General features: G+C 43.1%; 2 protein-coding genes across 5 annotated transcripts in view; one reads left to right on the forward strand and one right to left on the reverse strand.

Annotated features, from left to right (window-relative positions):
- The first annotated feature begins 52 nt into the window (after positions 1-52).
- LOC139623055 (5-hydroxytryptamine receptor 1D) lies at positions 53-3,181 on the forward strand. Its single transcript, XM_071480899.1, has 3 exons — positions 53-305; positions 933-1,093; positions 1,252-3,181. The coding sequence occupies exons 1-3, from the start codon at positions 146-148 to the stop codon at positions 2,569-2,571; spliced, it is 1,641 nt and encodes a 546-aa protein (XP_071337000.1). The 5' UTR covers positions 53-145; the 3' UTR covers positions 2,572-3,181.
- A 101-nt stretch (positions 3,182-3,282) lies between these two features.
- slc35f3b (solute carrier family 35 member F3b) overlaps positions 3,283-23,500 on the reverse strand; it is a 50,618-nt gene continuing 30,400 nt past the window's right edge. For 2 of the 4 annotated variants that reach the window (XM_071480900.1, XM_071480902.1), the window contains 7 exons: positions 15,771-16,113; positions 11,157-11,376; positions 6,775-6,900; positions 6,371-6,433; positions 6,079-6,271; positions 5,832-5,921; positions 3,283-5,562 (listed from right to left, as the gene is read on the reverse strand). In XM_071480900.1, the coding sequence (XP_071337001.1) occupies positions 5,321-5,562; positions 5,832-5,921; positions 6,079-6,271; positions 6,371-6,433; positions 6,775-6,900; positions 11,157-11,376; positions 15,771-16,113 (1,277 nt within the window). In that variant the 3' untranslated portion in view covers positions 3,283-5,320. The remainder of the gene's footprint in view (positions 5,563-5,831; positions 5,922-6,078; positions 6,272-6,370; positions 6,434-6,774; positions 6,901-11,156; positions 11,377-15,770; positions 16,114-23,500) is intronic. The other 2 variants (XM_071480901.1, XM_071480904.1) reach the window with 1 other exon arrangement.

The raw sequence follows: 23,500 nt of genomic DNA on the forward strand, positions 1-23,500 counted from the left end.
AAAGAGTCGGTTCACCTGGAGACCAGGGGGGGGTGGGGGTGGGGGTGGGGGGGCAGATGGAGTAGTCGATCACACTCATTTCTTTTTCCGTTAAGTCACGCTCATACGTGGTTCAACATGTGGGGATAGCAGCTTTGAGAGGGACATGGAAGACCTGGATGGCTCCTGGTCGGAGCCCCGGGCGCCTCTGCAGGCGGCGGCGGCGGACAACGCGAGCTGGACGGGGCGAGCAGGAGCGGTGTCCCGGCGGACACAGCTGGTCCTGGAGATCCTCATGGTGCTGATGTGTCTGGGCGCTGTGGCAGGTACAGGATTATTCCTGCTGACCTTTTCTTTATTTTCTGGAGTATCTTCTCCAACTTCTCCAGAGTCTTAGGCTGTTAAACACAACGTCTCTTTTTTGTTCCCTTCCTTGTTCCAGTCTTTCAGTCTTTTATGGTAACACAAATGGAAAAGTGTTTATAACTTACTCGTATTTCAGATCAGTTTTCCTGAAGGCCTTAGCCAATAATGATTTAATGATGCTCTATAAATAAGTAACAATTCTCTAATAAGAACAAATTGTGGAAACTTCCCCCCAAAGATTATAATCATAAGTAGCCTAATGAGAACAATGTTTCTGGGAGCTGTTGAACTTTTAAAATGTAATGTATTATAATGTATTTTGGTGGTGGCATTTCAATACCTGAACGCATGAATTTATAATTACCTGCTTTGTATCTTGGATATACAGACCCTTTAGACCTACATCTAGTCAGATGTATTTAACAAAAAGTAGCCAACTTACATGACTCAAAATACCACCATTTTAAAGATTCAGTTATTCACAGGTTTACCACAAGAGGCTTTGGCTGTGTTAGATGGCCGATAACCCAACCTGTCTGACCTCTGTGTCATTGTGTGTGTCTGTGTTGTGTTGTATTTATGTCTAGGTAATATTCTTGTCATTATTATTGTGGCTGCAAACAAGACCTTCCACTCTGTGACGTCAGTGCTGATCATGAATCTGGCCATCAGCGACCTCCTTGTGGGCGTCGGGGTCATGCCTTTTGTTGCCCTGTCCATCATGAACCGTGGATGGGTGGATTGTACTGTACGTCACCTCTGTCCACTTCTGTAAAACACTTCACAGTCATGTATCATCACAGCTTCAGTGGCTGACGTGACCTTAAGTTGTTCACATTCTAACATCTAATTTCCTCTGATCCATGAGTGTGCATGTGATGATGTGTGCTCTCCCCTTTCCGATAGGACCTCTGTTTGTACGTGGGCTACACCTCATCTGTGTATTGCACAGCTTCTGTACTGACACTAGCTGCTATTGCTCTTGACCGCTACCACTCCATCATGGACTGCCTGCGCTACAGCTCCCGCTGCACCCTGTGGAGGACCTGTGCTGTGGTCCTGTGGATCTGGCTGCAGGCTCTGGTCACCAGTTGCCCTCCTCTGCTGGGCTGGAGCTCTGTCACTTATGTGGTTCCCATGTACAGCTGTGCAGTCAACTGGGCCAGCAGTCCCAGCTACACGGCTTTCATGGCTGCCCTCTCCTACCTCATACCTGCAGTGGTCATCCTCTTCTGCTACGTGAACATCGTCAAGGTGGCGCGCAGCCACGCCCGGAGGATTCATACATTGGAGGACTCTGTCCAGCGAAGCAGGAATCCAAGCTCTGCCTTCTCTCCTGGTGATTCCCCTCACCAGCACTGTGGGACACTCCACAGCCCCTCTAGACTGATCTATCATGTGAGTGGACAGTTTGTCCCTGAGGTCAGTGGAGAAGGAGGAAATAATATCAGCCCTGCTCTCCATAATTCTGCTACTGAGCAGAGGGACCCTACATCCAGACGTCTGTTCTCCTTCCTGGCTCAGAGCACCCCCCACCCACCCCTGCAGAACTCCCAGCAGCACCATAACCACCATGGAGTGGTGCGTCTCTTCCTGGTTATCTCAGCCTTCTTCTTCTGCTGGACACCTTACATAGGTGTGGCACTGGTTCAGGCCACAGAAACTGCTATTTCAGGGCAGTCCAGCCTCGTCCCACCCTTTGCTGTCACCTTTTCATACTGGCTGGTGTTGCTGAACTCTGACATCAATCCTCTATTGTACGCTCTGCTTAGCAAGCGTTTCCAGGGTGCTCTTCAGGGACTGAGGCAAAAAGTGAGAGCACGGCTGGGGAGTGTGATGGGCAGGGGAGGCAAGGTCAGGGCAGAGGGAGATGAATGCAAGGGCAGCGACCCCTGCACTCTGAACACCACCCCTCCTGGTCAAGCTTCCAGCTCGGAGAGTTCATCCTGTGATGACTCTAAGTATTCCCCCTCTATTTTTACCATTAGCAGTGAAACACTCAAAAGTCAGTCTGAGGAGCATCTATGCAATGTGTGTCACCCTGAAAATACCTCCTCACCCTGTGTGTGGCCAAATGCTGGCGCTGACAGGAGGGTGGACTCCTTGCAGGTTCCCTCTCGGCCACAGGAGGGCAGCAGACTTCCTTTCTCAGCTTTAACCAAGGAGCGTCAGGCCACTTTCTTTTATGGCCAGATAACAGTGAGAGTAGAGCATGATGTTTGTTAATGCACTTCTGCAGATGCTGTTACCTGCACCATAATAAAACACCATAATAATTAATAATGTCATCTTTACATTATTGATTAATCCATTATTATGAAACCATAAAATTACAGAAGTACAGTTGGTACATTACTAATGCTTGTTTTGTCTGACCATCCATTTCATTTAAAACCAGCAAATGTTCACATTTGAGAAGCTGGAATCAGTGATATTTTTACTTAAGAAAATTGCTTAAATGGTTAATCAACAAATTGAAATGATTATGATGATTATTTTCATAACTGATTAGTATGCTGATTATTTTTCCGGATTAATCAATGAATCAGTTTGATTATAAAATGTCAGAAAATACTGAAAACTGCTCATCACAGTTTCCCAGTGCTAAACGTGGCGTATTCAGGTGGCTTGTTCGGTCTGACCAACACTGCAAAATATTCACTTTACTGTCACACAAGACAAAGAAAAGCAGCAAGTCCTCACAAATGACAAGCTGAGACCAGCAAACCTGGACATTTGTGCTTGAAATATGACTATAACAATCTCAAGAATATCCAAATATCTGCAGATTAAGTTTATATTGACCAATTAATCAACTAATAATTTCATCTTGGCTGAGATCCCTACACTTTTTCAACAAGTCAAGAGGCCATTAGCAGTGATCAGAAACAGCGCAGAACTACAACACTGAGGAGATAATAAACCTGGACAAGAGAATGTATTGCAAAGAAATCTTTTATATAGTACATGTGATTACACTTGAAGACACCCAACAGTAGATCTAATAAACCCATCATTTATCCACGCTCTAAATATTTCTTCCTCAAATGTGATAATCATATGTTGCATCTCAGTGTAAAAATCTTCATTCCTTACAAAGGTTTACATTTATGTCTAGCAATAATTCCAGAGGAATACAATATTATTATTTATTGTCATACAGAATGACAATGGGAAACAGTGCTAATGTACTCTATTGCAAAACAAAGAAAAGGCAGTGAAGTGGACTTGTCAGCTGTATCTGCCCATACAGTATGTGCATGCTCGTCCTGTAGGTGTCACTTACTGTTTCTCAAGGTTAGTTAGCAACCAAATGCAAAAATATTAAAAAAAAGTCCAGGGTGATGCATCAAGAGTTTGTTAAAAAAAAAAAAAAAAAAAAATGCAACTAAGTCAGATGAGTACAAGAAGGGTAGTATTAAAGAGTCTCTCTGCAGCAGTCTGTGGTGGCACTGTAAAAAACAGATAGCACGTAGCGAGCATGTGTGGTCGAGTGATGTTCATACATTCACAACAAGGCAGAGTTTCCACCAGTCGCTTTACAAGGCGTGCGCCTCACTTGCTCCCAGGTTCATCTCAGGTTGTTAACTTGCCTCATGAAATGTGATAAAATGAAAACAGATACGGTGAGACTTGGACAAAGAGCAGAGCTGGACAAATGCGAGCCATTCTCATGTGTCAACGCGCCTCTCCTTAAGCCACAGCGAGACAGTGAGTTTTCATCTGCTGTCTGTTATTTTCCCTAGAAATGAAACAATTTAACTGAGAGCTGTCGCAAATTAGATTGTGTGCAGATGAGTCCAGAAAGTTCAATGTGATAGGATTTCAAAGGGAGGCTCAGTGATAGCTATGATTGATGTTCCAAGTTATTAAAGGGGTAGTTCCAAGTTTTCATGTCTTATTATGAGCTTTTAGTCCATCCAAAGATTGGGATACCTGAAGCATTAATTGTGAGTTTAATATTATTTGAATGACAGTACATGTAAATACATGTTTTACCTGCTGCCAGTGTCTTAGCAACAGGAAATGTGAGGCAAATGCTTTATGGATGGACTGACAGCACTCACAGTTTTTTTGACAAACAAATCTCAATCATCTCATGCACTGAGAAGTTACGTAATAGAGATACTGGTTTTAGATATCTCGTGACTAAGCTGTGGGCCTGAGCAATAGGTGTCAGCACTGACAGAGCGGGAGTCGAACCCCAGGAAAGCACGTTAACCGCAGGCGGCCAATCAGTGTGGACAAAAAGGACCTGACCGCTTCTCTCAGGATGAACAGAGTGAGGCGTTGTGAAAGCTTCTTCAGCTCAGATTGATCCTCAGATGTCCAGACAGGTCCCTTCACACCAGATGAGCCCATCTTGTCCACAGCTCTGGGACATCCAAGGTGTGAAATACAGCTATGTACAGTGCACGAAAGGCAGGTATTTGTCATAAGTTTACACCTGAGGGACGCCACTGTGGCTCTCCCTTTTGTTTTCAGGCATTCAGCATTTTTAGGCATTCTTCTTTGGATCTTAAATGTGTGTAAATGTGTATATGTTAAAGCCAGCAAGACCACAAGGTGTTAGGCCTTCCACGGAAAATGTCTGTAGGATGTAGTGAACCAGTGGAATGATTAAGAGGTACGACAAAATGAATACATGACTGGATCAGTAATGCCTGATCGTTTTTTGGGTAAGAAGGATTACAACTGATATGAGTCCATGCACCAACTCGAATAACTTCTGAGTGGAATGGACGCCAAATGAATGATACGCGATCTATACCTCTTGCATCTCCCCTCTTGGCTGAAATAATACCGAGCAGAGGGCAGTCCGTAATATTCTTTTCTCGCCCAGAGAGCTGTGTGTAAGACAGGCAGGGCACCGGGCAGGTCAAACGTCCCAACATTGAGGTGTTTATGTGTCTACCTCCCTGTGTCTGTGTCTGTGTTTGTGTGTGCTGTGTGTGCATGGTAATATTTCATGGAGTCAATGTGCAAATGTCGACATGGAGGTCCTGCTTCTCCCTCTCCAGTTGAGCCCTGTGGTGGCGGCTGCCTCTCCACTGCCCTCTGCCGGCTCGTCACGTTTGCGCAGCCTGGTGCTGAGCTGGATGATACACTGGTCCCAGTCCTCCGGTAACAGCAGCATGAGGAAGCCCAGGCAAATGATGAACACAGCGATGAGGCGGACCGTGTTGAAATGAATTTCACATGTGTAGAGGTCCACCACTGTGGAATTAAGAGGACGCATTAGTGGGAGCATGAGGAGGAATTCGCAAATGTTGTGATCAACACACAAGAATTTATAGGATTAATGGGATCAAAGTGGTATGTAAATGATACCACAAAGATTACATCATTGTTTGCCACAAAATGAGAAATTAGCCCTCAAATATACAGTAGATGATAACCTTTGGAGGGATTTCAGTTACATCAAATATTAAATGGTGACTGGATCTAAAAAAAGTCAGGTGTGAGAGGAAAGCCAAGGGACTTACTGGCATTTACAGGAACACTTAGGACGATGCCGAGTGAGATTAATGTCGGGTAAGTTATCGCGATGCCAAAGTTCACCAGGATGTTGAAAGCTGTGAGAAGAAGCAGAATCAGGGCAACAGTAAACTCTACAATAACCGTGTCAAACTTGCAATATATATATATATATATATATATATATATATATATATATATATTACAGTATCAGGTGTATGTGCTATATAAGCTTCAGACGGGATCTTTCCATACCAAAAAGCAGGCCTGCAACCCCACAGAGGTAGGCCCAGGGGATGTCTCCAGGTGAGCCAATGTACTCCACGTGAGTAAAATACAGGATGACCGGCACAAAGCTGACAAAAACAAAGTTGGCACTTCCAACAATGCTGAGAAAGAGTGCAGCCTCTCCAAATTTGGCACTGCCCAGGACCATCTTGAAGAGCACCTGATGATGGAGAAAGACAGGAGAGTACTACAGGAAGTGCATAGAATCTGCCCCCTTAAGGAGCAGAGGGGAACTGCAGAGGGCGCACCTGCCAAGTACCTGCCACGTCTCTGGCACGCTGGGCCGCTGCTCTCTGTTTATCACATTAGGCGGCACAGACAGCTGGGCAGAGGAGAGCAGAGCCCCATCAAAATATAGCTATCTGTCCCGTAAGCTCCTTGATCAGGACATCACAGCCTGAGGCCAGCAACCAAACACACACATATCACATGCTGGGCTGAGTCTTTCATTTCATAATCTCCTCCTGTCTTCTGCCACCTGGTTACATAAGTAGAAGGGAGCTAGTCCAGGATTTCTTACATAAGACAAGACTATTCATATGTATGTTTAGCTATTTTTACATTTTTATGTCCCACGGCAAATGAAGGTGTCCCTACAAACGTGATTTATGGAAGTACACAAGCTTAGTTAGAATGGTTGTAACAACAAATGCAAACAAATACCTTGTAGAGCGCTGACATCGAAGCAGAAGCCACGACCAAAGTAATGCCAATGACGGAGTGGCTGTGGAATCCATCAGCATAGGTCATCATTACAATGCCTGCTATGGCCAAGATAGCAGCTACTATCTGTAGGGAGGCATAGAGAGAGGGAGGAACATCAGTGAAAGACGGATGGACGACATGCTGCTCACAGCGTGGTGATAAAGACACTGGAGCCATTACTGCTGTGTAGGGACACAGCAGGCACACATGGTCTCCACTTTGTTATTCACTGCAGAAATCACAATCCTCACAGGTCAAGGCTTGTAATGGTATAATTAATACGTGGGCTTTATTTTATAGTCTGCAGACTGCTCCAGTCGCTTGTAAATCTGTCTGAGCGTGTGTGTGTGTGAGAGAGAGAGAGAGAAAGAGAGAGAGATTGTGGCAAAATATGGTTCTGGACACAACTATTGTAGCAGGAACTCCTACAGAGGCAGTTTTGACCACAGATTAGGTTCTACAAAGATGAGCCTGTTTGAACATGGACACATACACGCACACACACACACATACACATACACACACACATATACAAACACACACAGGCCCATATGTTTGAGGCCAGTTCCAGTAGCAGGTGAGACTTGAAAGACACAATATTTCATAATTCGCTCTCTCTAACATTCCCTGCAGTCAAGGCCAAGGAATGTCAGTGCAATGTGCCCTCACACCTTTAATTAGCTGTCAATTAGTGCAAAATGAATCAACTCTTTGCCACCAGGCAACTCCCACATACAGGCCATTGTGTAAGCAGCATGAGGAATCCACAGCTAGCAAACTTGTTTTGGATCACAAGTGCAACTTCATGATTACATTGACACACCTTGTTCAGGGACCTGTGTGTGTGTGTGTGTGTGTGTGTGTGTGTGTGTGTGTGTGTGTGTGCGTGCAAAGTATAAGGTAGCCACACACTTTCTTGAATCATAACTTGATATTATTATATTATATATCATATTATTATTATGGGCAGGGGAATTCCCTCTGGGGACTCCGGTTTCCTCCCACAGTCCAAAGACATGCAAATTAGGTTAACTGGTGACTATAAGTTGCCCATAGGTGTGTGAGTGAGTGTGTGTGTGGTTGTTTGTCTCTATATATGTCAGCCCTGCGATAGACTGGCGACCTTTCCAGGGTGTACCCCGCCCTGGCCCAATGTCAGCTGGGATTGGCTCCAGCCCCAGTATAGAAAATGGATGGATGGATGGATGGATGGATTATTATTATATCTTCAAGGATAGATTTTATGTGCAAAACAAGACAAAACACCCTACTTCCAAGTTTCAGCCACACATGCACATAATTACTGTATAAACACACTGTGACATGAGCTCTTAGCCCTCCATTTAGGCCTCTACATGTTTCTAATATTACAATGCCCAATTTATTTCATGCTTGATTCAGATCTGTGGATTTACCACAGAGCAGCTTGTTCTTTATTGGGACCACTTAATTTCCTCAAGTAAACAAAACACCAGCCGCGAATGTGGCTGCTATTGTTTTCACCTTGTGTGTGTGTGTGTGTGTGTGTGTGTGTGTGTGTGTGTGTGCGTGTGTGTCGTCATGGCAAAATGTGGTCCTGGAGACACCCACTGTCACAGGAACTACCATGGTGGTGGTTTTGAGTACTTTGGCAGGTGTTTATATGTCTGTGGACAGATTTTGTCAGCGTGATAGCATCACAACCGAGTTTAAGATGGGTGTGATCCAACCCTTAAGTACTGAGTACTCACTCATGTAACAATGTAGAAATAACTAGTGAGTACTCGTGGGTTGGAACATCAACATGTTTACAGGCGTCACGGCTGGTGGAGATGGTCTCTAGTTTGGTATTTACATAAAGTTTGTTTGTTATTTACTTTTTCTCATACGCAGGTAGACACAATGAAATCTGTGTGCCAACAGTGTTGGCTTGATCGTCTGACACTGATTTCCATTACACTATCATCATGTTTACATGATGGTAGTGCAAATACCCCCCTAAATCCAGCAACACCCACTTCTCACGCCCACTCCCTGCCTCTGTGATTATCACCACTTCACAGCGTCATCAAACCATTCATCCTGCTCTCAATCAACCTTGAAAAACCAGAATGAAAATCTTTCAAATATGTTTTATTGCATTTCCAGCGTTATGTCTTGCGCTGCATATGTTTGAGTGCATGTGGTCATAACTGTGCTTGGAAGAGTGATTGGGCTGAAGAGTAGTGTTAGAGACAGGGTGCAGTCCAGCTGAGTGGACAAATGAGCCGTGTGTTTTTGCTTGGCCAAAGCCCTTGGGCACCTTTGGCAAAATGTCTCTTTCTGCACTGCAGGCTGCCTGTCAGTCATAGCTACACCTCTCATTTCTAGTGTAGCACTCTTCGCTTACAGGGTCAGTGGCCCTGCATGAGTTTATGTTTTAGCTTCTCGAGAGGTTTCAGCACAATGTGAGGGGGAGAGGGGGAAAGGATCATGACACCTGCACATTGAGCAGCTTATGTGATTACAGTGTTACTACGACAGTGTGTGCATGTGGATTAAGCATCTAACTCCCTTTACAAGTGATAAATCCAAACATGTCGCACATTGGCCAAATGGCTCTTCAGTTTATTTTATAACCTTCTAACCTGCACACTCTATTCTGCCTCTGCTGTTGCAAATAAAACAGAGCCGTTTCTTTATGTGCACAAATATCACTGAAACAACCATCATCCCTTTTGATGATTTAGTGCCCCCCATGTCTCTCTCTCTCTCCTCCTTCACTTTCATGACAAACTCGTCCAAGATCCCCTGCATTGCTGCAGACATCCAAACACTGCAATCCCTCCACCGAGAGAGAGAGAGAGAGAGAGAGAGAGAGAGAGAGGGTGTCAGAGAGAGAGAGAAGCACGGTTATCATAGTATTTGTCTCTTACTGAGGCCTTTCATTGCAGATAATGGGGGTGGGGAGTAGGAGCATGCACGAGGGAGAGACGGGATGGTGGGGTGGTGAGTGTGTGTGAAAGCAAAAGGGGGGAAATCCATTCTGTAGAGAGCAGGATGGCTGCAGATGTGAGAGAATCGGAGGTGTGCAGTGGGAGAAGGGCAGGAGATACCTCAATTCACAAAGCTAAGTCCTCACTCTCCCACTTCTCTCTCCCCTCATCCAGAAAAATCAGTGACAAACATATGCAGGCACACACACACACAAACACACAGGCAGACACACAGCAGGAGGCACATTTGAATGACACAGTGATCATCGGTGGGATATTACGCTGTCACACAGGTAACATGCTCTCTACTCGAATTCACTGTGTGTGTGTTAGCTCACACATTCACCTGTGACATATTATTTGAATTCCTTTGGGTGTCATATACACAGAATGCACAATACACATTGTGGGACACAGTTAAAATCCACGCTTGACCAGGTGAGCTTATAGGAAAATGGCAGGTATTTATCTATATTTATACTTTCCAACCTTTGGGTAAGGATGTCTCCATGAGGTCACATGTAAATCAGATTTACAAGACAGGAAGGAAAATAAAACACTTGTGCTATAAAAAAAAAGATTTATTTCTCTGACCTTTCTACGGTGGCCCACAGAGCTCAACCCACTGCAACAGATGCAAATAGACAACACAAGCAAATTCAGAAAACATCTTCATCAAGCACGTTTCTGTATTTGGTTGTGTTTTGTCTATTTGCATGTGTTTTAAGTTGCAGTGCGCTGAGCTCTCACGGACACAATACCGTTCTTCACTGTTGGCTTGGTTCTTGTGAAAAAATGAGATTCTTTTGCCTCTTTCATCAAACCGAATCAATCTGGGAAAGAAAAGTCCCTGTTTGGTGGAGCAGTTCATGAATGTGATAAGATTTTTTTTCTTTCTTTCTTTTCTCTTTTCTTTAGATATTGGAATCAGCCTCAAAAGTACAGCAGTGGTCAAGCACTAATCTTAACTGAATTTAGTCCATGTAAGCCTGTCGTGTTCAAAATCCAATTAAAAGATAATATCAAGTTACACTGATAATATGCAGCTTCGTACAAGCAGATTTAATAGCATATGGACACAGGTGTTGTAAAATATCAAAGAGGAATTTTGTATATTATTGTTTTATATGAAACTGTACTACATTTTGCGACTTCCTTTTAACGATTGTTTGTTTTGTTTGTTGTAACCTTGTTTATTACGGGTTAACGTTACTACAGTAGCCTAGAGGGTACAGTCTGAGAATCATTGCTTTAAAATATGCTTTGCTTTTTGTGGAGACTCTTAGCTAAAGATGTACCAACGACATTTTCTCTTGTAGGCGTAAAACAACAAAAATCACACACACACACACACACACACACACACACACACACAGGTGTACTCACCCTGACCCCCATGAAGCGGTCTCTGAGTACAATCCAAGAAAGCAGGAAGACGAAGGCCTTGTTACAACAGAAGAGCGCTGACACGTCTGTTGTGTTGATCTTCCTGAGGGCCTGCAGGTACAGGTAGTTGGTGAGGATCCACAGCAGGCCAAAGGGGGCCACCTTGGTGAAAAACACCTTGGGGGTCAGGCCGTCGTCCCCGAAAAACCTACAGCACTCCCTGTGCAGACACATAATGCAGAGCAGAGTGTTCACATATTGGAAAATTTCAGAGTTGATACATTTTACTATGGTCTGGGACTCAGTCATAATCAATATTTACAGCTATACACAGCTCTGTCTGAACAAATGCTACCACAGAGACTAGAGACTCTAATCTGCGATGAGTGTCTAAAGTCATTCCCACTAATAACAGTTACATCTAAGGGAACATCACCGCAGAGCATGTGGGACCCATTGGAAAAATAAGTAAATATTTACAAGTGCAATCAGATCTGCCACCAGGCACTGAAGTTACATATTTCTGAGCTACAATTCAGATGTCTCTGTGAATGAAACGAAACATGTTGTGTCCTTCTCAGATGATTTGTCTTTGCCTGTTTCACTCTAGGCAGCTACCATGTTAGGACGTTGTAATAATATAATAAACTAGAATTACTGCCTCGCAGTTGTATGCCTCTGCCACTCAGACCTTGACCTTTGACCTTGAACCACTAAAATCGAATAGGTCCGTCCTTGCGTGCAGACAAACATTTTTACCAAATTTGAAGAAATTCCCCCAAGGCATTACGGAGATATTGCATTCACAAGGCCAAAACCAGGTTTTGTGAGGTCACCATGACCTTGACCTTTGACCATCAAAATCTAATCAGTTCATCCTTGAGTCCAAATGAATGTTTGTGCCAAGTCCCGTGAGAGCCGTTACTGAGATATCGCGGTCACCAGAATGTGACGGACTGATGTCCCTGCTGATCATTGTGCTGAAGTGTGGCCAAATACTGGGATGCACATGGGGCTACAGTAAGCAGCTGTCTCTGGCCCATTTTGGAAACAAAACTGAATCTGCGATCTGATCTGCGATGAACACTCAGTCAGTCTGGTGACATTTTGTTATCTCGAAGAAAACGACTTCTACTTCAAGGACTGTATTCCTGGATAATTATGAAGCTTAACCATATACTACGGATGATTTTCAGTGGATGTCTGGTAGGTCTGGAATCGATCCCTGTCTAGAGAACTACACACAAGAAGCTGGAGGTTTTCAAATCCTTTGAAATGGATGAAACTGCCCTAAAATAAAAGCTGACAGTCTAAAGCTTTTGTCCTGGCAGTCAAAGTGTCAGGCTGTGTAACATAAGAGATGAACCAAATGGTGACAGTAAGTATCAGTGTCAAAATACTTGATAGTGAGCCTGTCCACTCTGTTACTATCATTTAAAATGTTCTCTTACCTAAGCTTTTATGTTTTGTCCCACTGCTCCGATGCCAAGAAATATCTATTCTCCTCCTAAACTACACGACTCCCCCTTCCCCCGGGTCAAAATATAACATTATTGAATTTTTGAGACGCTGGCATTTTGACTGCTGCTGTTTACGCACTTTACCCTGATAGCATCTGGGGCTGTGAAAGTGATGATGCAGCAACAATCGAGGAGCGACAGGTAGCACGTTTGTCTTTCTGGATACCGAGGAGCAGTGTTGTTATGAGTCATCTCCAGAGAGCTGAGTCTGCACTAAAGTCACACATCTCAAGCTTAATTCAGTGACAATCACATCAAAGTCAATCACCTCTGCATTACAGACGCCACATTCACAGCCAAACCAATAACAGTTTTGTGGTTTGTTTCTGTTTGCTGTTGCACCTGTTACACCTGTAATCCACTCTGATATTATAAAACCGGTAGCTCTACGACATAGCTGAGGAAGGTTCATGAAAACATTTTTATGACTCTTTTTATCATTTTTATTTGGTTTCTTTGAGACTGAGAAAAACCAGCAATAGATGTGATGACAATATTTCACAACAGTGCTGTATTTTAATGGTCTTTTCTGACAGTTACTGGATTCTATATGTTAATCTAAAACCTGACTTGAGATTTACTTACTATCTTTTTCCTGAGCTTTTAACCACATCTTCTGGTCTTCCTTGGCGGATGGAGTTTGCTCAGTTAAGCTACTCAACTGTACAATCTCAGAGCTGGTATGCTGTGAATAAAAGCTTAGGAAAAAAGCTAGTAGACCTTATGTTATTACTATTATGACTGTGAGTTTTGACAAACTGCTGTTCCCAAGGTCAAGAATGAAATTCAATTCAACTCATGAAAATATTTTCCAAAATTAATTACTGCTGTCTACTGAAAAACTCTGACATAAAAGCTATGATATTATGATATTATATATTATTATGATATTAATTTCAAGGTTTCATAATAACCTCAGATCTTCTCAAACTACAGTAAAGAGAAGCATGGACTCCTCAGTCAGAAGCCGGCTATTACCTCCGTCGGGTCTTTTCCACCTCTTTGGCCACAGTTTTATATAAAGAGACAGGACAGATATTACAAATATTAAATGTCAACTCCTGGTCTCTATTGCATTGTCTGAGATTCACCAGCAGGCGCTTTGTGAATAAACACAGAGGAAACAAAGTGTTTGATATTCAGAGCACGTCAGCTCCGGCCGAGCAGTGGGAGCTCCAGATCCTTGTGTAAGCCCACAAAGAGGAAGGATGACATCAGAGAGGTGCATCAGAAATGTATAGCCGATTCCCCAGGTACCCCCATCCGCCTACAACACCCTCCACCCCAACACCTTCTTTTTCTCTTTGTACTAAAGTAGCTTAGCAGAGAGCAGAGATAAGACTTTTGCCTAAAGACCATGATTAATGTTGTGTTTCAACTGTGAAAGCAGCTCTAACACACTCAGACATACATTCTCTCTGTTTGCTGCAGCAGCATAACTGAAGATGGCATGGGAACCTGATATAAAAAAAATTAAATAAGTTAAAAAGATAATTTGGAAATTAAATATGCTGCTGGTCTTGTAATAGGCAGTTGGAGAAAACGATTAAAAACAGAGGCATTTCTTCCTGCAGAAAGAGCCTGCTCTTAGTAAGAATTTTTCACACCATTTTAAAAATGTAAGATAAACGTAACGTTAGCTTTTTAAAGGAAAACAACCCACAGACACACTGATACTCTGCTGAACAGCATGTTGCTTTGTTTCTTAACAGACTTCTTCATTGCATCTGGCTTTAATGGATTTATTCTCTTGGCTTTGCTTTTTCCAACTCATTTGTTTGTGACCTCTGGTTACCAGTTGCACACTGGTTTTGACCACATCAACCAAAGACCGATTTCCTCTCTATTTTATTGATTGATTTATTTTTTAATTGAATTGTCCAATAATTGATAATAAAAAAAGGCAAGGACTAATGGAATGTACGGGGAAAAAAACAACTGTCTGCCCCCTTTCTCATCTGATGACCCCTCAGGTTTGTCTTTCAGAGGAGGCAACCACTGCATTCATATATTTTCCTCAAGGCTTTTGTACAATTACCACAGAATAAAGTGCCCGAGCATTTCAGCAGTGGGTTGTATCTGTGTTGCACTCAGGTCGACTGTGGCTGCTGCTGTTGGGAAAATGACTTTCTCTTCTTTGATGTTAAATTGTACGACAGCTGATAGTGTTGATATTTTTCTCTTATTTTGACTTCACATCATGGTGAGTGTGTTCGGCTTGTTAGCCATAACAATAAGAAGAAGCAATCAGAAAAAATAATTTTGCCAATGAAAGAAACCAAAGAATTACACAGTGACATCATTGATTGCTTATTCTAAATAGTGTTGAGAGTGTTTTGGGGTGGATATCCCGTACTGTTGAGTAGACTACTAAATTAGCACTATTCCCCCTAATAATGGTACATTTATGCATTGCCAGACATTTCTACAATACAACATTGTTTGGGGCACTGAGATTTAGCTGTGCCAGTTGCATTTTATTGCTTTTGATCTCAACTAAAATTCTGAACTCCATATGAATCAAGAATCTTGTGAAAACCAAACTGTAACTTTGAGATTTGGAAAAAGTAACCTTAACAGACCACACGTCAGCATGATCTCATAAAATAACTCCAGCTGGTTATCAACAATAATGATAATAAGAATTATTATAATATAATAATACATTTATAATGCAACATACGTTACACATTACTCCAGCGTTCGCTTCCATCTTCTGAATCCCTGTGAGTTTTAGAAATGATTTTGAAATGTAACTTTTGAAATAGTCTTACAGGGGATGACATGGTCAGGCAGCTTTGCATTTAAAGGACAGAGCCTCTGCTCTTCAGAGCACGGACTTCTGGCTGTTCCAAGGTCAAAGATGGTGTTTGTGCTGTGCTGTTGTTGCGTCTCGGCTCTGGAGCAGCCTCCCACACGGTCTTAGCGAGGCCAAATCGGCTTACTTTGTAGGTTGTTTGATATATTGTCTTCTCTGTTTATTCTACCCCCACCTTTTTCTTCTCTCTGTCCTGTAAAGCACTCTCTAACTTTTGTTTCCATAGCTGCTGTATAAACTAAGCTTGCTTGCTGAGCAGTGACAGTGTCTTCTCACCTGAATCTCTGTCTGGGCGTCTGCCTCTCCGGACTCTTGCACAAGTGGCCGATGTAGTAGAGGGGAAAGAAGAGGCAGTTCCAGGTGGTGGCGAACCAGGTGAGGGTGAAGGGGGCGTCAAACTGCTTAAAGGTCAGCTTGGCCAGCTGGGTGGAGCCTGCCCAGGATGAGCACACACACATCACCATGGCGACCCCCCACAGGGCCTTCCGCACCTGTACAGTTGTTACTCTGATGCAGCAGTGGAGCCTCCGTCTGCTGGAGCCTGACTCTGCTCCTGCGGGGCCACCAGCCGACTGTGCGTCCGCGGTGCCCACCACATTCTCCCTGGTGCGGTCCTCTCCTAGAGGTGGACACAGACAAATGTTAGATCGACAACTAAACACACTGATACTCTCTCTATTCTATGATCTGAAGGAATTTTGCTCACTTTTAAATGAGTTACTACGTTAAACGATTCTGATTGAAGCACATCTTTAATTAAAAACAAAACTATATTATTCATCTTTGTACTTATTGTATTTCTACATGAACATATATATATTATTTGATAATCTTTTGCAGTAAATCTGAGCTAACACAGAAGCTGACTTCAGGTCACCCGTGTCTTGCCATCTTTTTCTAGATAAAGATAGCTGCTTTTGCAGTTTAATTGAACCTGAAGGTAATCAATCAGACATCTGAGTTAAAAATATGGTGATCGAGTGTGACAGGCAGCAGCCAAACAGAGGACAAAAGAGGACAGATCTGTTATCCAATCCAAGACCTCTTCTCCACCTCATGAGTTACAATGACATGTGTGTGTGTGTGTCTGTGTGTGTGTGTGTGTGTGTGTGTGTGTGTGTGTGTGTGTGGGTGTTTGTGTGCTTGCCCAGGCGCACAAAGGCACGTATTACAAAACATTTAGCTTTCTATTGCTCCTGTCAAAACCTGACAGCCTCCATACTTCTTAAATTATGTGTGAACTGAAGCAAAGTGTTGCTGAGCTGTTTTCTGTCCCACTCACACCCACTCTGTGCTTCAGACCTGATTTACTCACCAAGGTCACTTTTGTTCCCTCAAGTCATTAAACTTTACTATTGTCTCCTCTAAACTGCTACAGGTATCGCCTTATAGTTGTGTGTGAATGTGTAAATGTTAATAAGCTCATTTAAGATGATCTTCCAGTAGTTCAGGTCGTCTACGTGGGCATCTACTCTGCTGGGAACGATAGTTACGTTAGTCATACAGCAGCTATTCAGACCGGTTATCTGGCCTCCTTTATCTCTCTATGACTTTGTGTATTAATAATACATTAGCATAACCTAAAGATGTATCACCAGCAAAGCCCTAATAAATCAGACTTTGGACTGTCTGTGAGCCAAACGGACCTTGTGGCTGTGATGTCACCACAACTGCAACACCACAACTTTACAATCTGGGAAGTGAGAGGATGCAACAGAAAACAGAACCCATAAATCAGCTCTGTTTCATAACGGCTGTATAACACGCACCAGGCATCTGCTGTAGATTTCTGCCTTGCAACAAGTTAAAAATGTGAGATCTCCCTAATGGTGTTTCCAGAGGTAATGATGTGCCGCAGGGAGCCTTTTGCCGATTCATCTGCACTGTACACCGCTGACTGGGATATAGAAGGCACTTCAAAAGGCCTCAGTGAGACAAGAATAAATCCAACTCAGGCTGGAGTTACACTGTGGAAATTGTTATTGTATAGCATCATCAGGACACGTTGAATTCAGTTGTATTATTTTAGTTGTCCTGTGTCAGTTTATTGCCTGATCACACTGTCTATCTTTATGTTAATGCATTCGCTGTGATCAAAAGGACACGTATTGTCAAATATAAGCAGCTTGCTGCATATTTTACCAAAGACCTGTATAAGAGGGAATCCATCAAACCCAATGAGGCGACTCATTCTTCCTGGCAGAGCTGCTTCTGACCTTGCCAGGTGGTCTCATCATATCACAGATTAACTTCCCTGATGACTATCGCCTCTAATGCTAATGCCCCGGCTTCCCCAGGCTCCCTGCTGAATACGCAAGAGATTCTTATTTTTGTTTCTCTACAGCAACTGAAAATGTGATGCAATTAAAATGTAATTATACAGTATTGAACAATGCTCCCTGCTGCAAAAGCACTTGACAGGATCTGACAGCCCTGGGACAAATTTGTCAGCAATGAAAGATGATTCAAGATCATTGTCTGTTATTGCATTGAAATGATGAATCAGCAAAGACCAAAAAAAGAGACAGACACACGTGGATGTCTATCAAAGTCTTGGGCACAAGGGTAAGAATTAAGTTTCTCTATTCTGAGCTCCAAGCCTCTTTGTCTCGTTCTGAAGGTCATTTCTTGTTTATGCTGCCTGGCTTTTGTCCTTCCTGGGCCTCCATCCCACATCCCGTGGCCCTGGCCACCGCTCCAGCTCCGTACTGCAGCACAGTTTAATCTTCCAAATGCAGTGATGGGCCAAGCCAAGCAGCCCCCAGAGAGGCACTGGGTGTCCAGCAAAGCATTTCCAGCTCTGGCACATGTGAACACACTGAGTGAAGTGTCATGACTACATTAGTGATATTCCTGTCACACAGCCCGCACTCTTTAATGAAGCTGTTACCATAATACACAGGACAGCCAGAATCCAGTCTCTCTTTATTAAATGACACACAATAAATTATTAATAATTCATTACAGCTGCTATGAGTAAATGCTGAGACATCAGTGTATATTCATTTGTTACCCACTGAAGCACTGACTCGATAACTTAAAGACAGCGCGCTCCTTTCACATTTAGCCTGACGGTGACTAATGATACCGTGTCAACCTTGACTGCCAGTGATGAACAATAAGTCGCACTGCTGACCGCATCAGTGTGAGAGAGCTGGGTCAGTTGAGTGGTCGAGAGAGATAGAAAGGCTCCTCTGCTAATGACATTTGAAGCCATTATTACCATGACTGTAACACCCACATAGGCTCTCCTTGTGTAACTGCTAAATGATTAAGTGAAAGCTCTTAACCTCATCAGTTTGTAATCAAATGTCAACTGTCAAGGTCAGCCCCCTGACACCACAGCGACCGCACTACAGAGAACAGCAGTGCAATCTTTGGTCTGATTTAGTGTATTTTCTTTTTTTTTTATATATATAATATTTCATAAATTATCTCAGCTTTTTGCAAACTGAAACAGATTTAGATTAGGTTTAGTTGATGATTATCAAAGATGCTTAATCAAGAATTAAGAATATAGATGGAAATATCTTTATTCATTCAACCCATTCTGTGTCCAAATGTACTTAAATGAACCTAACAGGAACCTAACTTTGAAATCAGTGGAGACAGGAAGAAAGTGTTTGGCATCCTTGTAGGATCGGCTTTGGATCCACTCTGACAGCTGTGTGTGGCTTCTCCATGTTGCCTCCTCAAATATATTCATCCCAACCACTCTGCTGAATTAAGGCAGAGTAACACCATGGAATTTACTATGCACAAGTCAAGGTAATCTCAAGAGTAGAGCCTATGTTTTGATACTTCAATCGCTTATCGACAGAGAGGATTATATTTTAGCCATGCTTGGAGCACAGAGCACTCTTCTCCCTGTGTGAAAATCTGTAGATAACCAGTATCTTTACCACTAAAGGTAGAATAAATCAATCTTTATCTAATGCGGTCATTTGTCTGCCTGTAGTGTTTCAGTACACTGGCCACCACATAAGTTGGGTATTGAATATACGTCCTGCTCCCAGTAGGGTCGAAGCGCTCTGGATGGTGTTGAGACTTATCTGGCCATTAACTAGCCAGTTTACCAGTTTTTCTTCCACCTCAACACATGCTTCCCTGCTTCCCGACCAGCCTATAGTTCCCACTCTCACTCTCCTCCCTCCCCCTGCAGACTCTGCAGTGCAGATCTCTCCTGCTGATTGCTGCAAATCCCAAACGTGCCAGCAGAGGCCTGCCTGACTGCCTATTCTCACACTTCACAGAACCTGGCCATGGCACGATGAGAAAGCCCTGCTATGCTCCTCTGTAGCTCCCTGAATGGGCCACCGCCCACACCGCTCACGAACCCTCTCTCTGCTGCCCCTGATTCTCCCAGAGCAGGAACAAAGAGCCTCACAGGCAGCAGCAGCAGCGATAGCATCAGGCTCGTGTTGGTTTGCCATGGTGGTCGTACAACTACCAGGAGTGCTTCCCTGGGACCTCAGCTATAAGTGGGAGACACTGAGGTAAGAGGTTTGTCTGTTTGGCGACACCTCAGTGGGAGTGAGAGTGCACTGCAGCACTCTGCCTCGCTCATTCAGAGGTAAATAGATCAATCACTGATACACACTTCAGAGGAACTCTTCTGCTTGTCTTACTGTCTGCTGGGACTGCTGCTTGATGAATATAAATTGACTGGCACAACTTACTTATTCTAACATGCTAATAATCAAATATTACAGTACGAAGTCCTTGTTTGGCTGCACAGAGTTTATATAATAGGTTAATATCTTAAAGGGCCAGTTCACCTTAACGTGAAAAGTTTTCATTTACATACATTTCTGCCAAGGAAATAATCCCTGTTGACAATGTGTGGTGTGGATTACCCAAAAAATCTCAACAAAATCTATCTGCATGGCTAGATGTGACTAGAAGTAATGGAAGTGAAAATATGTTTTCTGTAATTTAGGTGAACTGACCCTTTAACTCTGGATCTGGATGAATAACATTCAAACAAATGCTAAATTTTTGCTCGTCTTTAAACTTGTTTTTGGCTGTCACACAACATCAATCACTGAATCAATACCTTAATAAAAATAAATCCTTCAATCCCATGTTGGCTTATTTGGTTTGTCATTTCTGACATGTAAGTCAAGGGTGGCGTCTTTAAAAGATGCTAGTCTGTGTTTGTGAGCACAATTTCTAGGAATTTGTTATGAACTATGAACTACAAACGTCACATTACAGAAGGATGGTCGTTGTTTGATGGCAGACAGACAGTCAGGGAGACAGGTAGCACACAGACAGTCAGCGGTCACTGTCTTTGAAATCTCTGACTGACAGTGGGAGTCTGTGATACTTGGCTGTGACAGCTTGGTCGGGCCAAGCTGTCAGTCAGAGGCCTTTCAACACACCAGAGCAGGCTCATCTGACAAGCCTGTCCCACCCAATAACACAACAGAGAGACAGGTGGAAAACACACCCTGCTGCATCAACCACCTGATAGGTGGGACCACATGGGCTGAGAGGACAAAGGCCCAGACGGGGCAGACAAGGGCGGGCCGGCTGTTACTGATCCCGCTCTCCTTAATTCCTGACTCGTTTCTCCTTCAACCTCAAAGGACAACAGAGCAACTTCCTCACCGGGAAGCAAACTTGTTGTTCGTCACTGCCCTGACCTGTCCAGCTGGTTCAACAGATGCTCATGATTCGGGTCAATGCTGCGCCCCCCTGATGCCTCATTGGTTAGCGACACAACAAAACACAGCGTGTGAGCAAGCAGAGTGTGTTTGTGTGTATCTGTGCACTGTGTGTTACAGCAGAGCTAGAGCAATTACTCATATTTGGCACTGAGTGCACGGCCCAACAGTATATTCCCCAGTCTTGAAGCATCCCTCTCTCTCTCTTGCAGTCCCCCACACCAGTAAATACTTCGTGGCTGACCTGCAGTTTAACACACTGGCAAGAGTCCCACCACTTTCTGCAACAAATCAATATGTAAAAGATTGGCTACAGCGTCCCTGTTGAAGAAATGGATAGGCAACTACCACCGGTGTACACTCCGAGCGTCTGCCCAAACATCTCTCCCTCCCTGCACCCCAAGGCCACTGATGATGCAGGGACCCTGTCAGACATACATCAAGTTGACTTAAGACTCTACTGTTTTCATCTTACATCTTAACCTTCCCATTACGTCACTGCTCTAAAACGACCAATACAGCGATTGATTCGCTTTTTTATGGTATAAGAAAGATTAAGTTTATCAAACAAGATTTAGTTTGAGTGAACTGCCAAGTCACTCATTTTCACTGATGAAATGCAACAACGCACGCTTTTTATGCTGACACTATTTCTGGGCCGCTGACAATTACTACAAGTGCTCGTAGGCATGGTGGAAATAATTTGTTATTTCAGCTTTGTAATAATTAGCCTACTAGGTACACCACAACTGTACCATCTGGTCCTCTGGCTGCATTAGACATTTGGAGAGGATAGGCAGCCGTCCTGCACCCTGAGGAAAGCTTTCGGATCAACTCCCTCAATTTAGGATTATAGCTTAGAGTTTCCTCTTTACACTTTCTTGCAGAGGATTTTGCTCAAAGATAAAACACCACTACACTGGTACAGAACACCCTCTCTATATAAAAGACAAACGACATGCAGTGAGGAAGTCACTGCTACAAACCTTAAATGAACTTACAATAAATACAATGAATCATATTAGGACTTCAACAACATCAATCCATCTATTTAATGACTAATCTCATTCATTACGATGTGAACTGATAGCTGTCTCTGCACACACACACACACACACTGTACTTGATAAACCGGAGCAAAAGCTTGGCCACTGTGTATTCACTGTACACTTATCAAGGAAGAAAGGTCTGTTTCACTTGCCTTTAAAATGAATTTAGACAGAAGAAGAAGCATCTGACTGCCTTCAAAGTCAATTCCAATTACAGTCAAAGGATGAAAGTAACCTTTTAATGGAGCTTAGACAGAAAAACTCCGACGTGAACGTCATTGCAGCTTCTGGTGATCTTTTAACAGCGCTGATGCAGCTTAAACATACGTGTACTCTATGTTTGACCTTTGTTTCGGAAGATGTAGCCTCATCTCCATATCGAGGTTGTTGGTATTCACGCATGGCCTGATGTGCATTTACATACAGATAAGACGCATGCAAATGCGTACAAGATGCAAGATTGTATTTGTGAATGTGCTTGAAGTAAATACGTTATTTTTGTGTTTAACATTGATGATTCAGGTTCTTCACCTGAACTTGACAGAATCATTAATGTTTTAAAGCTGTAATCTCACTATTTTTGACTCATCTGCTCAGTGGTTAACGCTGCTGCTCTATTGCTAAATGCACATATTTCATTAAGATGAAGATGACACTCACGCACTGCGCACAACCATCAGGCCAGACAGGCCAAATTAACTTTAAAGCCATATCCACACAAGCATTTCAAAATCTTGACGCAGACAGAATGAAGCAAACTGCTGGATTGTCAATACAGTGATTTAATATTTCATCACAAGTCTTGAATCATGATGATTTGTCACCTCACTGGGAAAAAAATGTTTTCACTGAAGGGTCAGTACTATATTAAATGAGTGACCTACATCTCTGCTTCATAATTTCCTATCATTCAATGGTTATACTCTGTGGTCAGGTGCATTGGCGCCTCGGGAGAGGTTCAGTGTGCCCCTAATAGCAGCTGGTGAAATATGACCAGCTTCCAGAGGGACTTCTGTACACTGAATCACTTTTTAAAAAATGCCTGCTCTGTTTCAAAGCGTGCAATGAAATTGCAGAGATTAAAGGGACTTTTATGAACTCCTCGCCCCAGCCTCTGACGACATAGGTACAACTCAGACACTCCCCAAAGACATTATTACTAGAAATGCATTTAAAAAAGAAATCAATAATTATCATCCATGGGCTGCTGGCTGGGTAAATCTGTCACAAGGACACATAGAAGGAGATACTCCAGATGAAGACAGTGAATCAAATTTGTGGCTGTAGG

Source organism: Trachinotus anak, unplaced genomic scaffold (genome assembly GCF_046630095.1).
Source record: "Trachinotus anak isolate AG129_WGS33_773 ecotype Australia unplaced genomic scaffold, CSIRO_AGI_Tana_v1 ptg000007l, whole genome shotgun sequence".
Taxonomy (NCBI): Eukaryota; Metazoa; Chordata; class Actinopteri; order Carangiformes; family Carangidae; genus Trachinotus; species Trachinotus anak.

Excerpts from the sequence above, each read along its gene's own strand:
- LOC139623055 (XM_071480899.1), top strand. The coding sequence starts at position 146 with ATGGAAGACCTGGATGGCTCCTGGTCGGAGCCCCGGGCGCCTCTGCAG. Across the intron at positions 306-932 it reads GTGTCTGGGCGCTGTGGCAG|GTAATATTCTTGTCATTATT; the intron begins GTACAGGATTAT and ends ATTTATGTCTAG. Across the intron at positions 1,094-1,251 it reads GTGGATGGGTGGATTGTACT|GACCTCTGTTTGTACGTGGG; the intron begins GTACGTCACCTC and ends CCTTTCCGATAG.